Source organism: Ranitomeya imitator, chromosome 6 (genome assembly GCF_032444005.1).
Source record: "Ranitomeya imitator isolate aRanImi1 chromosome 6, aRanImi1.pri, whole genome shotgun sequence".
NCBI classification, from domain to species: domain Eukaryota; kingdom Metazoa; phylum Chordata; class Amphibia; order Anura; family Dendrobatidae; genus Ranitomeya; species Ranitomeya imitator.
In genome coordinates this window covers 481,673,575-481,688,998 of record NC_091287.1, presented here as the reverse complement: position 1 = coordinate 481,688,998, position 15,424 = coordinate 481,673,575, and the positions used below count along the sequence as shown (strand labels likewise).

The following is a 15,424-nucleotide window of genomic DNA, read 5'->3' as shown; positions in this document are numbered from 1 at the left end:
TATTTGTTGAATATTGTGAATCTGTTTTCCACTCTTAGCAGGAATCTTTCAGCAGGTGTTTGCCATATATTCTGAGAGCAGCATGATGTAGGGGCGGAGACCCTGATTACAATGATGTATCACTGACTGGGCCGCTTGCTGCAGTTTTGATAAAACCATTTTTTCTACTGCAGATCTCTCAGTTCTCTAAATGCTGAGCTGTGTGTAACCCACCCACACCACTGATTGGCAACATTCGGCCTATGCACAGTGTACACAGAAAGCAGCCAATCGGTGATGGGGGTGGGGTTATTCAGAGCAGGAGGACTACATGGCACGAGACAAGTAGTCCTGTAGTGATAATCTCCTTCTGATAAAACACAAAATAAAAGTAGCGCAGTAAGGTACTCATCGCTGGAATTGGGGTCTCTTTCCCTACATCATGGTGCTCTCAGATTACATAGCAAAAGGCTACTGACGGATTCCCTCTACAATTGCTGAAATCTGCTGTAAATGGTTAACTATAAAACTATAAAAATGTGTTTCCCCTTACACATGACCACAGGAGTAAGTGGTGGTTAGCGTAGTTACTTAGTATGGGGTGACGCATTCTTGCTGCTGCAGACAGTCGCTGACAGGTGCGGGATTGGAGAATTATGTCGCTTTATTGGAACACAAAATCTTCTCATTGTATCCAGTAGACCGGGATGACCCAGCACCATTGCTATGATAATTGGGGCGCCAGCACTGATACTACAGGACATTTTTTACATCCAATAAATAAGCTACAGCTGTTGGACCAGAACCCATTTTACTTCTGGGTTCTCCCTTATGTGGATGTTTGCTGCTGCTCTGCACCATTACTCCAATAACTGAGCCCCGAGCCTGTGTCTTATTTCATGTATTTTCCAGACATGTTTCTGGGTTGACTTATTTCTTTTGTTTTGGTTTGGTTTTTGTGTGTGTAAAATCACTTTTCACTAATTTCTTTGCAAATAACATTGATCTGGGAAAGTCTGTAATATACGTTCCACAGGGTTACTTGTCATGTGTGCTATGCAGCTGCCATTGTGATTAACAATCGTGTGCTGGCAAGGATGGGGGAACAGTCGGTGACCCGCTGATGGGATTTCCTGCCTTCGTTATTAATGGAAAACAGCTCCGCTCTTTACATACCGGTCATGATCCTATCCCATCATAGCCAACTTTTCCAGACTAGGAAATTATACCACAGTTAGACAACGTGGTGGTCTAAAGAAAGGAAGGGGTTAATGACAGTAACTTTGTGTTTTAAAGGGAACCTTTCACCCCCAAAATCGATGGTGAGGTAAGCCCACCGTCATCAGGGGCTTATCTACAGCATTCTGTAATGCTGTAGATAAGCCCCGATGTAACCTGAAAGAGGAGAAAAAGACGTTAGATTATACTCACCCAGGGGCGGAACCGCTGCGATCCAGGTCCGATGGCCGTCTCAGGTCCGGTCCGGGGCCTCCCATCTTCATTCCATGATGTCCTCTTCTGGTCTTCACGCCGCGGCACCGGCGCAGGCGTACTTTGTTTGTCCTGTTGAGGGCAGAGCAAAGTACTGCAGTGCGCAGGCGCCGGGAAAGGTCAGAGAGGCCCGACCCCGAGGTAGGAAAGATAGATTCAGAAGTGCGCTGTAAACTAGGAGGGTAAAAGTGTGAAGATTGCAGTAAAATAAAGCCAAGCAACTGGAATTTCAAGAGAATAACAATCATTTGTATAGTGCCAAGATATTTCACAGCACTTTACATGTACAGATAATATCAGACATTACAGAGTGACACATACATCAGCAGATACCAAGAGCAGTGAGGGTCCTGCTGCTTACAATTTATGAGGAAATGGGGGAGACACAAAAGGTAAGAATACAGCGCTTGTCGTATATGGTCCAGACATCAGTAAATAGGGGCATTGAATTATTACTGCATGAATCGGTCACCAGCCAGTGTGTGTACAGTACAGATACAGAGGGCTACACTGGGTATTAACCGGATTATCTGGGGTAGTGCATTCCAGAACAACGGTACAGCACAAGAGAAGTACTGGAGACAGGACTGGGAGGTTCAGATTATAAAGAATGATCGTTTTAGGTCTGAGGATGGCTAGGTAGGCAGATGGAGATGAGGGAGGAGATGTAGGGTGCTGCAGAGTTGTAGAGAGCTTCATGGGTGAGAGTGATAAGTTCATATTGGAGTCTAGTGGATGGGCAACCAGTGCAATGACTGGCACAAGGTGGAGGCATCAGTGTACAGAAGTGTGATCCCGGCTGCTGCCTTTAGGATTGAGTGCAAAAGGCTAAGTGTATGTATATATGTTGTGACAAAGTCACTGGTAAGATAATAGAGGAGAGATATGTGCCACTGCGCTTAATGGCGTCCGTGATATGAAACCGGCTAGTAATTTCCTCCAGCACGCTATGTGTTGTGAGGGTTAGTCTAAAGCTGCATAATGGGCTGGTTTCATGTGGCCCTTCATAGAGTGGGAGGGAGGAGGTCCACTTTATCTCCACCGGCAGCTGCCGGATCCTGTGTGATGTCATGATCATGTGGTCAGTCACATGATGGAGAGAGTCACATGGTCTGGGGTTTAAGTAAATGGGCAATACAGGCAACCTGGGTTCAACTAGACTGGAGAGAGGAGTCTCCAGTGGCTTTTTGTGTCTTGTAGAGGACAGACTGAACCTGTGTTGCTCTAGAGCGGGGTGCCACCCCGCATAAGTACAGACTGTGTTGCAGCGTTTTGTTTTCTTTGTTGTTTTCTGCTTTAGCCTGAAGGGCTGTGTTTATTTTTCCCCTTGTGTTGGTTTATACTGTCTTATAATAAACCAACCAAGATTTAAAGAGACAGTGTTCCTATTTTTTCTACCTCCGTATACCACAAGGTATGTAATGTGTGTGTGTGTGTGTATATATATATATATATATATATATATATATATATATATATATATATATATATATATATATATATATATATATATATATATATATATATATATATATACACACACACTATATAAAATGTACATATATCAAATGATGGCAACATAAAGTAATCATATTGTACATTTTTTATTGAGCTAAATTTTCTATTAATATAAATAGAAATATTTCATAAAAAGAAAAACCATCTCAGAATCGCGAGGATACTTGCAATTATTGCTATTTAGAGTGACACATGGCAGGTTTTATTTTTCCGGCATAAAACCAAATATTTGTTCTCTTCGGTTCTGCTGACTATAGAAAGTTATGTAAAATGTAGACCTAGTTGGTATGTATAGACTCTGAATAATTTAAGGAGGTGCGGTGTATTTAATTTTCTGTTTGAGTTACGCTTTTAGCCACTAATATCAATTTTTCTGCTTTTTTTATTTACGAAAAAATCAATTTAGACAGAAAATTGCATAAAACTGCTTGTGCCCATAAATGTCTAAGTGATGCTTTCTTAATTTGTCAGGTGTGTATCATCAGAAATATTTAGATATTGGAGTTTAATATCAATTAATTATTTAGTAATAAAGATTTTATTTTTACACATCAAAGGCGCAAAATGTTGAGAAACTCCGGGCAGACTCGTAGCTGATAGCGCCCTTTCGTGTGAGTGGCATCTGGGCAGCATGATAAACTGTATCCGGGCATTAAGTGTGAAGCATAATCCGGGTTGCGTGTCATCGTCATGGCAAAAGGCAATTATATCCCAGAAGTAAGGAAGCGGCGGTGAGACAATAAAGCCCTGATTGTGGCTGTGCACCCTGCAGTGGGCTCCGGTGGTAGCCGCCGCGGAGCTGCACGGCAGGTTATTTTCAGCGGTTTGTTTGCTTTTTTGCCTTCCTGTCGCGTATGAAGGATAATCAGGAGTTGCTTGGAAACGACAGCCGGCAACAATTATATTCCCACTTAAGAGATGATGCAATTTGGCCGCTGCATGTCCCGACCTAAGCAAGTAGAGCTTAGCAAATGGGCAAATGCTTAATCACTTATTGTATGCGACGCAGCTCATCTGTGACATTTCTCCATGGTTGTCTTTATGCAGAACGCTGGTGATTGTCATTAAAGGTTGTTTCCTTCCCGGGTATACGCTATAGTCATTTCTATAGGGGGTCAGGAGGTGACATTTTCATCCCAAAATAGATGCCAGTACTATCAAAAATGTTGTGCACCTCCTGCCTAAAGCTAATAGATGGAGCTCGTTGCATTGTCTAATGGGGTGAAAGTTGACTCTAAGCCCCTAGTGCAAAATTTGTAACAAGCCCCCCTTTATCTTGACATCGTATGTAACATTCATCTCCTTACCCCCTTTTGGGCTCAAAAGCCTTTGATCACAGCCATGTAACATCTTTTGGGCTCAAAAGCCTTTGATCACAGCCATGTAACATCTTACAGTATGTGCACATGACCTTTTTTTCAGGCCGTTCCGCTGTGAAATCTGCCTGAAAAAGCCCTTAAAGAATGCGAAGAAGAACGGACATACGTATGCACTGCAATGTCAGAACGACTTCAGTGGTTTTGATCTTCTTTTAAAGGCCTCAGACTTTGCGCACAAAACGTCTATTTCAGGTAGATTCCGCCCAGAATAATCTGCCTGAAAAACGTCCCGTAAAATGAACATCATGCACAGCAGTGTCACGACGACGTTGCTGTGCACAAGTTCCATCTTGTGTCATTTATTTTAACTGCTTCAGGGTTCAGAAACACTAAATGAGTTAAAAGAAGCTCCTCCGAGCAACTTACAATGGCTTGCGAAAGTATTCACACACACACACATCCCCTTTGGCTTTTTACCTATTTTGTAACATCACAATCTGTATTGAAATATTTTTGTAATCCTGTTTTTGTGTGTGATACATCAGCACGAAATAGTCTAAGTTGGTGACGTGAGAATAATATGGGCATAAATTAAATTTATACAATGAAATAGCTAAAAATTGGCATGTGCATATGTATTCACCCCCTTTCATCATGTCCTCCCTCTATCTGAAACTAAACCTGTCAAAAACTGAACTCCTCGTGTTCTCTCCCTCTACTAACCTACCTTTGCCTGACATTGCCATCTCCGTGTGCGGTTCCACCATTACTCCAAAGCAACATGCCCGCTGCCTTGGGGTCATCCTTGATTCTGACCTTTCATTCACCCCCTACATCCGATCACTGGCTCGCTCTTCTTACCTGCATCTCAAAAACATTTCTAGAATTCGCCCTTTTCTTAATTTCGACTCTGCAAAAACTCTGACTGTTTCACTTATTCATTCTCGTCTGGACTATTGTAACTCTCTACTAATCGGTCTCCCTCTTGCAAAACTCTCCCCGCTCCAATCTCTCCTGAATGCTGCAGCCAGGATCATATTCCTCACCAACCGTTACACCGATGCCTCTACCCTGTGCCAGTCATTACACTGGTTACCCATCCACTCCAGAATCCAGTACAAAACTACTACCCTCATCCACAAAGCACTCCATGGCTCAGCACCACCCTACATCTCCTCCCTGGTATCAGTCTACCACCCTACCCGTGCCCTCCGCTCCGCTAATTACCTCAGGTTAGCATCCTCAATAATCAGAACCTCCCACTCCCGTCTCCAAGACTTTACACGTGCTGCGCCGATTCTTTGGAATGCACTACCTAGGTTAATACGATTAATCCCCAATCCCCACAGTTTTAAGCGTGCCCTAAAAACTCATTTGTTCAGACTGGCCTACCGCCTCAATGCATTAACCTAACGATCCCTGTGTGGCCTATTTATAATAAAAAAAAAAAAAAAAAAGGTTCCTCGCATCATGTTCTCATACACTTTATGCAGTATTAGCCCTCTGTGTCTGTACTGCTACATACTTAGGCAGGTAACTGGTTCATGCAGCTTTACATGAACACCTGAGCCTTACACTATAGCTGGTCCGAATAACTAAAGCAATTGTTACCATCCACCTCTCGTGTCTCCCCTTTTCCCCATAGTTTGTAAGCTTGCGAGCAGGGACCTCATTCCTCCTGGTATCTGTTTTGAACTGTATTTCTGTTATGCTGTAATGTCTATTGTCTGTACAAGTCCCCTCTATAATTTGTAAAGCGCTGCGGAATATGTTGGCGCTATATAAATAAAATTATTATTATTATTATTTTCCTATCCCTTAAACATTTCTGGTGCTAATAATTACCTTCGTAAGTCACATGCTTAATGAAAGGAAGTTCACCTGTGTGCAGTCTAGGTATCGCATGGTCTGTCAATATACACACTTTTTACCTTTTCTTAAAGGCCACAGAGGCTGCACCACTAACCAAACACCATGAAGACAAAGGGGATTACCAAACAAGTCAGGGACAAAGTTGTTGAGAAGTACAAGTCAGGGTTGGGTTATAAAAATAAAAAAAAATATCCCAGTCACTGATGATACCCGGAGCACCATCGAATCCATTATCATCAAATGGAAACAACATGGTACCACAACAAACCTGCCAAGAGAGGGCTGCCCACAAAAACACTCAGCCCGGGCAAGGAGGGCATTAATCAAGAGAGGCAGCACAGAGACCAAAGGTAACACTGAAGGAGCTGCACAGTTCTGAACCAGAGACTGGATGTATCTGTCCATACAACCACAATAAGCCATACATCAGGGGTGTCAAACTGCATTCCTCGAGGGCTGCAAACGGGTCATGTTTTCAGGATTTCCTTGCATTGCACAGGTGATAATTTAATCACCTGCAGAGAATGATTCCAGCACCTTGTGCAATGCTAAGGAAATCTTGAAAACGCATGATTTGATGCCCTCGAGGAATGCAGTTTGACACCCCTGCCGTACACTCCATAGAGGTGACATAGTGAAGAGTGGGCAGAATTTTTTTTTACTTGCACACAAAAATTCTACGACTTGTTTTGAGTCTGAGAAAGACATGTGGAGACTCCCCAAATGTATGGAGTATGGTGCTGTGGTCAGAGGAGACCAAAATTGAACTTCTTGGCCACCAAGGTAAACGCTATATCTGGCGCCAAACCATCACAGCTCATCACCCCAAGAGCACCATCCCCAGAGTGAAATATGGTGGCAGCATCATTCTGTGGGGATGGTTATCGGCAACAGAGAAAATGGTTTGAGTTGAGGGGAAAATGGATGGTGCAAAATATTGGGATATTCTTGAGTAAAACCTGTTTCAGTCTCTCAGTGATTTGAGATTGGGTGGAGGTTCACCTTCGAACAAGACAATGACCCAAAGCATACTGCTAAAGCAACACTCGAGTGGTTTAAGGGGAAACGTGTAAATGTTTTGGAGTGGCTGTGTCAAAGCCCAGATTCTAATACAATTGAGAATCTGTGGTCAGACTTGAACAGAGGAAATCCCCTAAGGCCAGTCTCACACGTCCAGATAATTCCGGTACCGGAGAAATCTGTACCGGAGTTATCCGTGTGCTCACGTGGCACATCAGTGTGGCACACATGCGGCAGCCGTGTGCTGCCTGAGGACCACACGGACCGTGCAGGAGAGACAGCGCTGTCCCCTGCGTGTGGTGCTGAAGCCGGCATTCATCCCTTCTGTCCTGCTCGACTGAAAGCAGCGCTTGCAGGAGAGAAGGGATGTGCTCAGCTGAAAGCAGCGCTTGCAGGAGAGAAGGGATGAAAAATCAAGTTTTTTTTTTTGTTAAAAATAAAGTTTGGGGTCATCGCCCGCCCCCTAGCTGAGAAATACTTCACCCAGCTCCTGCGATGCCTCCTCTCAGCGCCGGCAGCTTGTCCTGTGTGAGCGGTCACGTGGTACCGCTCATTACAGTGATGAATATGCGGCTCCACCTCCCTTAGGGACCGTTCACACAGGACAGGCTGCCGGCGCTGAGAGGAGGCATCGCGGGAGCTGGGTGAGTATTTCTCTGCAAGCGGGCGGGCGCACGGGGGGTGGGAGGCGGGAGGTGACCCCAAACTTTATTTTTAACAAAAAAAACTTGATTTTTCATTCCTTCTCTCCAGCGAACGCTGCTGGGGAGAAGAAATGAATGCCGGTTTCAGCACCAAAAGCAGGGGACAGCGCTTAACTGTAGCGCTGTTTCTCCTGCGGCGGTACGTGCACACGGAGGAGAGTGCACACTGTTCTCCGTGTGCACGTGTGCGGGAAGCTTTGCGGACCGTGCTGCCGGAGAAACGCGGACATGTCTCCGTGTTTTGCACACGGACATACTGTCCGTCAAAACATGCTGACATGTGCAGAGACACATTTATTTTGATGTGTCTACGTGTGTGAGTGTCACCACACGTATCGGAGCCACTGACGTGTGAAACAGACCTAACATGAAGGAGCTGGAGCAGTTTGCCCTGAGGAATGGGCAAAAATCCCAGTGGCCAGATGTGGAAAGCTCATAGAGACTTATCCAAAGTTGTAGCTGTAATTGCTGCAAAAGGAGGCTCTACAAAGTACTGACTTTATGCGGGTGAATAGTTATGCACACTGATGTTTGATTTGTTATTTGCTTCACAAAAAAAGTAAACAAAATGTTCACAGTAGGCATGTTATTTACGTGTAAACCCAGGGAAATTCCAGGTTGTGAGGTAGCAAAACACGAAAAAAGGCCTAGGGAGTGAATATTTTTGCAAGCCACTGTATAGCTGCCTGCGCTCCATACTTGACAGTATAGAGGAGAGACCCCTGACAGCTAGCGTTTTCCTGAAGCAGCTTTGCCTGGGCAAACTTGGCGCCTAAAAGACCACATGTGCACATGGCCTCAGGCTTCGAAAGCTGCAAACTGGTTCAAAGTATAGACTGGTCCATTTTTCAGGCGGCTTCCAAGGGATTTAACAAAGGGAGGAGGCTTATTAGTGTTTGACATCATGACCGTGGGGTGCCGATGGGAGTTCATGGAAGTCAGGAGCTTAACAAAGACTAAGTTTTGCCATTTGTATTCTTGGTGGCCTAATAGAGTGCCTGTAACACCAAACCATGTGCAAAGCATTACATAACTGACCAAACAATAGCAGGATCCCCCTGCCTAACCCCCCAAAAAAGGTGAAATTAAGTTGAATAAAAAAAAAAAAGCAAGCTTTTAAGAAAAAAAAATAGTTCTATATACCTTAATAAATAAAACTGAAATTGTAATGTTTGGATAATAAAGTTAATCCAATATTTACCCCTCATAGCAGGGCAGAAATTAAGGAAATTACAAAAAAAAACTTAAGAAATTGGTTGTTTTTTTATTCCTCTCCAAAATAAATCAGTCAATAAATTACTTGTACCGTAAGGTGGGGTCAACACAGAAAAGGAACTTTTCTTCCATTGAAAAATACTGATAAAAAAATAGTAATGTGCTGTCTTAAATCATTTAGAAAGAAATATACAATCAGAAAATGACCTGTTCTTTCACACAAATGTATATGTTAAATGTACGGTACTTAAAAAAAATAATAATCATGAAACTTTGACTTTTTTATACTGAACATTTCTTGCTCTGTGGAGATCACTTTTCATTAATCATCTCTTTATCGTCCTGATAATCACAGCCCCTCAATATACAGGATGACCCCATTCACAATAATGGTTACAGCTCACCTTCTCCCCCTCCCTGCACAGTGACCACTGCACATATCGAATCAGCCAGAGGGGCTGCCAGGGGTACAGCTATAAAATATGCTGCCCCCACTATAGTTCAGCTTCTACATTATTTGTATAGGCAATCTCAACATACGTGATAATTCGGCTATGTGCAAACGCAGTTTTTTAAGACATTCAAAATGAATGATTTTTTTTCAAGCCCAGAAGCTTCTTTTTCCGTAAGAGTTTTTGGAAGCTTTTTTTTTCCCCATGCAGCCTTGCACCATCGAGAATCTAGCGCAGGCTCAGTTTTGATGGAGGAGGCAAAATATGACTTACCAAAGGAGCATGAATGGCTTTAAGTCTTCTCACTCTGGCATGCCTGGCTTGGCTTGTCACTCTCCACAAGCAGAAACATTATCCCTTACACCCCAATAGAGGAGGTTGAGTGACGCATCTCATCACACGTCCCCCAATCCGCAGCCAAATTATGGACAAACGTCAAACAGGTGGCAGGGAATTCTGGCCAAATAAGAGGACATGGTTATACTGATCAAGAAAATGAGACAAGGAAGGGATAAAGTGGTAAGTTGCTTGTGTGCATCTTTAACACACACTTTGGCCACTTTATAGGAAATATTAACAAGTCTTCACAGCGGACAACAAAACAATCTAAATAAATTAAAAAATAAATCAAATATTAACAAGATCGTTGATTTTATAAAACTGAACTTAAAAAAAAAACCTTTCTGATTTATTTAGCAATTTACCACTCTGAAGCAACTGATTGCAGGGACCATACTTAGAAGGTCAGTGTCACAACTTCCCCTGAAGTTTGGTAAGACTGACACAAGGATTTCAGTCTCTAGTTCCCAAAAAAATGGTCTCCCGAACCCCTTGATTGGTGAGAACAGCATGTTGTACTCTCCTGAGAGGAGGCCCAAGTGTTTTATTGACGATCTTATATTTGCAGTAGGTTATTATTCTGTATTACATTGTAAATTGTTTTTTTTGTTTATATTCTACAGGTATAATCCTAGGACGGTTAAAAAAAGACGTTAAAGGAAACTGTAGAGGAAGAAGAAGACGATGTCCTGTGTAAAACCAATAAAACTAATGTCCAACATCTATCCTGGTGAAGGGCTCATTGTGTCATGCACAGAATACATAAATGATGGCTCAATGCGACAAGCCAATATCCGTCTATATGGCTTCCTTACACGTGTAGTGCACACGAGTCCATGTGGTCCCCAGTTGCATTCCATAATGTGGATGTCCCACCCTGAATTAACCGGAATGGGTGAAACTAGTAGGATCATAGTAAAACATTCATATAACCCTATAAATGATCAAAAGAAATGGAACTTTTATAGAGAACACAATGTTGGCTCCTGGAATATATAAAGGTCTGGAATTTAAATCCAGGTCCATTTCCTTCTGGTTTTCACCAGCTTTAGCAGAACCTGAACTTTGGGGATTGATGAACGAAGACGGTCTCCTCTCACGCGGAGTCAAAGAAGACTTGGCGTGTAGCTTTTATATGACATAATTAAAGTTTAATTTGTTTTCTAAATTTGCTGCCCTTAAAGAAAACTCAAATTCTGGCACATCCTTGTTGAATCCTACCTTCTGTCCAGACTTTATCAGTTGTGTATTCACATGTAAAATGGTCGGATCAAACAGTGGTCATTTGTCAGCTTGTGACACACTATGCATATTCCATTCAGATGGCAATTTGGGATTTCACCTGTCTACATTTCAATGCTACAAAACCGATCAGTGGCATATACTGTAGATCTTGCGTTATTGAAACTTAACTCTAGTGTTGAACCTATACCATTTACACACAGCTCAGGTTAAAGAGGTTTTTCCACAAAGTATATTTAGTTAATATATCTTAGGATAGCAATGACATCCACAATTTTCTGTGCTAAGATAATCTTATGTTTCCCTGCTATGTACTGTGTAGTGGTTGTGTCTGACAATGCAGAGCCGCTCCAGATCATGGTCGGTACATACCATAGCTTCTGGCCTGCCAAGAAAGTAAGTCATTTGTGATGAGTGAGAACAACCTAACAAAATAGCAGTGAATCACAGCTGCTACTTTCTGCTGTAACATCTTTCCATGTCTGTTTTATCACAGTAGTGTTTCTGCCTACTCATCAGTCATGAGTTTATCGTAAGTCATGTCCATGACATATAAGCTCAGCGGCCTCTGGAGATTCATTGTCGCTGGCTTGATTTATGGTAAACTCCGAGAACTGGAAACATTCACTCCTGTGATAAAACAGGCAGGGATATGTGTAATAAAGAAGCAAAAAAGAGATCATGATGTTTCATCTGTATACTCACTTATCATAAGTACCATATATAATTGAGTATAAGCCGAGATTTTCTGCCCATTTTTTTAGGCTGAAAGTGCCCCTCTCGGCTTATACTCAAGTCATTGTCCCAGGAGATCGGCGGGAGAGGTGGAGCGGCAGCTGTCACATCATACTCACCTGCTCCTGGCGTGTCTCTGCATGTCCCTGCTTCTCCGATGGTCTCTGGTGCTGGCAGTTTGTTCCTGTGTTCAGCGGTCACGTGGTACCGCTCATTAAAGTAATGAATATGGACGCGACTCCACTCCCATAGGGGTGGAGCACATATTCATTAGTTTAATGAGCAGTACGCAGTGACCGCTCAACACAGGAACAAACTGCTGGCGCCAGAGAACATCGCGGAGGCGTGTTTAGTGTGCACGCCCTCTGCAGTCACTGCAGAGCCTGGAAGACAGCGGCGCACGGCGGTGGAACGGGTACAGGTGAATATTGCAAGTGCCGGTGTCCCCGCCTGCTCAGGACAAGAGGTGAGTGTCATTTTTTTTAATCGCAGCAGTAGCATATGGGACATAATATTCTATGGAGCATCTTATGGGGCCATAATCAACCTTTGTGCATCATTATATGGGGCAAATGTTTCTATGGAGCATCTTATGGGGCCATAATCAACCTTTGTGCAGCATTATATGGGGCAAATGTTTCTATGGAGCATGTTATGGGGCCATAATCAACCTTTGTGCAGCATTTTATGGGGCATATTTTTGTATGAAGCATCTTATGGGGCCCAAAATAAAGTTTATGGAGCATTATATTGGGTGTATTTTGTATGGAGCATCTTATGGGGCTCCTGATTCAATATGGATATTCAAAAATACTTAACGTTCTGATGTCTCAATTAATTTTACTTTTATTGGTATCTATTTTTATTTTTGAAATTACCGATAGCTGCTGCATTTCCCACCCTAGGCTTATACTCGAGTCATTAAGTTTTCCCAGTTTTTGGTGGCAAAATTAGGGGTCTCGGCTTATACTCGAGTATGTACGGTACTTTATGCTCCCTCCTCCCTGACCAGGAGCATTGGGCTGTGCCGACAATGAACTGGAGCAACTCTCTGCATGGTCGGACACAGCAAATAACAGTATATAGCAGGGGCACATTTATAAGATTATCTCAGCCTAGGAACATTTTTTATAACACATCCAATTGTGGAACTTTTTATTATTCCAAGCTCTATTGATTAAAATGCACTTTGTCTTAGGACAACCACTTTAAGCAAAACAGTTTGCAGGAACCTGGTCCAGTGGTCACATCACTAGTCCCCAGCAGCCAGACCATAGCACTGTGATCCTTCTATCTTCGGGCGGCTCTTCTGATTGGTAAGCATCTTGACATCACAGGGTAAACTAACCAGAAGAGGCACATGGGACGCAGATAGTAGGAAGTTCACGGTTGTGGTGTGGCTGCCGTGGACTGCTGACCTGGTCTCTGGATTTGGAAACAACCTATACATAGGGTAAGTGCTAAATGTATGATCACAGAGACATCCACTGATAAGTTGGCCGTGGACCGTTTCCCCAATTGAATAGTCTTCTATGGACTCACCGAGATAGTTGAATGCTTTAGGGATCCATATGACATTGCCTCTGGAGTACCTCTGATGTCACACTTGTTCCCATACATGTGCCAATGTCTTATTCTAGCATATGAAACACTTCAATCTGAAAAGATGAGTTCACACGTTGCATATTTAGTGCGGATCTTACTGCAGCTCATCTGTAACAAAATCTGCGTGTGTTGGATGAAGATTTTCTTGCGATTTTAGTAGAGATTTTACCTATTCCATTGTAAAGGGTAAAATCCTTACAGGGAACTGACAGGTGACAGATTTTAAAAATCTACACCACAGGTCAATTTATGCTCAGAAAAATATCCCTAATCCAATTTGTTGAAATGTCATCTTGGCTGGTACTGTATATTATACTACAGACCTCCTGGATGGAAAACGGCATCAGATGTGGGAACCTCCCCAAAGACTTGACAGGCATTTTTACTTGTACACCCCCTTATTTCGCAGTAGATTCCGATAAGCAGTGCGTGTGTTACTTGTGTTTTGAGGTTTAGGAAACTGTTTTCTTGTGCAGTTGGCCAAGCCTCATCAACATGTCGGGGTTTCGTCGATGTAACGTCATGCCTGGAGATTAGAGGTGTTGTCCACTCTTCTAATTAGGGCTCATTCAGACCTATTTTTAACATACAACTGTTATTTATGTTTGTCACTGATAGCACTCGTACCTATAATAATGGATGGGGTCTGACACATCAAAATTGGCAATGCAAGTCTATGGGTATGCGAGGGGGAGGCGAAATGGGAAAATACTCTGATAGTATCCCAGTGGTCATCCAATTATTCAGAGATTGTTAGATAGGTGGTGACTGCAGACTTCGGAGTCCTCACCGCGTGTGATTTGTACACTGTCACGATTCACTGGTTTTGCCAATACAAGCAGTCACATGACCGCAACTATGTGATTTGCAAACCTATAGCAACGTGCCGACTAGACATGCTCTGCTTCTATCAGTTCACTTGTATGGAGAAGCCCAGCATGTCTAGTCAGACTGTGGCTAGAAGTATGCAAATCACATACTTGTAGTCGTGTGACCGCCAGCACCAGAGAATCCTCACAACGTGCAGATTTATATCTTCAGACCAGACAACCTGCTTCATGGTTAATTTTGTGATCAATTTTGCCTACTTAAATGAATGCTTATATTTTGGGATACAATTTTTTTTTAATTGGGCTTGGATACATTTTTGCACCATTTCGCTTTTAATTGTATGTGCACCAGTGTAGAGGATAAAAAAAAAAATTCTAAATTGGATTTTTCTCAAAAAACTGATGATTTTTTTTCTCCGAAAAAAAAAACATTGTGTGTACCTATGTTGATTAAAGAAGCATTCCCATCAAAGTTTTTATTCTTAATATATTGCAATGATCATATTCTATAGCACACTGTGTACCTACAATTGCTCATTTTGCCTTTCTACCCAGATAATTCTTAGCTCTATGTAGAAACAGGAAGTCTCTTGTCCCTGCATTTATCATTCCCCTCTTCATCTCCTGACCCAGCTGCTCCCCTTCACCCTGCTGGGAACTTTTGCAGTCATTACTTGCACAGAGGAAATTGACCTCCGGTTACTACATAAAGCTTAGAAGTTACTCAATTTTTAATCACGTGATGTTATAGGCCTAATAGAAAAAAAGAATTAACTGGGTAGAAAGGCAAAATGAGCAATTATAAGTGCACAATGCTGTATAATATGATGACTGCAATTAAGAGGATAAAAAGCTGATGGGAGTGATTCTTTAAAAAAAAAAAAGGGAGCTAGATCTGCCACATAAAGTAATTTTTTTCAGCTCATTTATGATTACAAACCACAAAGATGATAATTGTTTACCAGTAATTTGATTTTTTGAGAACCTTGACGATGCTGCACACAGAAGAGAGAGTATCTGCCCCCAGGAACAGGAAACCTACCAAAATAAAAGGGGTGGTACGTCTCCACTTCCCCCGGCGTGTTTACAGAGTATGAGGTAAC

The 15,424-nt window shown here is 42.5% G+C and overlaps 1 protein-coding gene across 2 annotated transcripts in view; it reads left to right on the top strand.

Moving 5' to 3' along the window:
* NBN (nibrin) overlaps positions 1-10,634 on the top strand; it is a 90,605-nt gene extending 79,971 nt beyond the window's left edge. For both annotated transcript variants that reach the window (XM_069731587.1, XM_069731586.1), the window contains exon 16: positions 10,533-10,634. In XM_069731587.1, the coding sequence (XP_069587688.1) occupies positions 10,533-10,566 (34 nt within the window). In that variant the 3' untranslated portion in view covers positions 10,567-10,634. The remainder of the gene's footprint in view (positions 1-10,532) is intronic.
* The last annotated feature ends 4,790 nt before the right edge of the window (positions 10,635-15,424 follow it).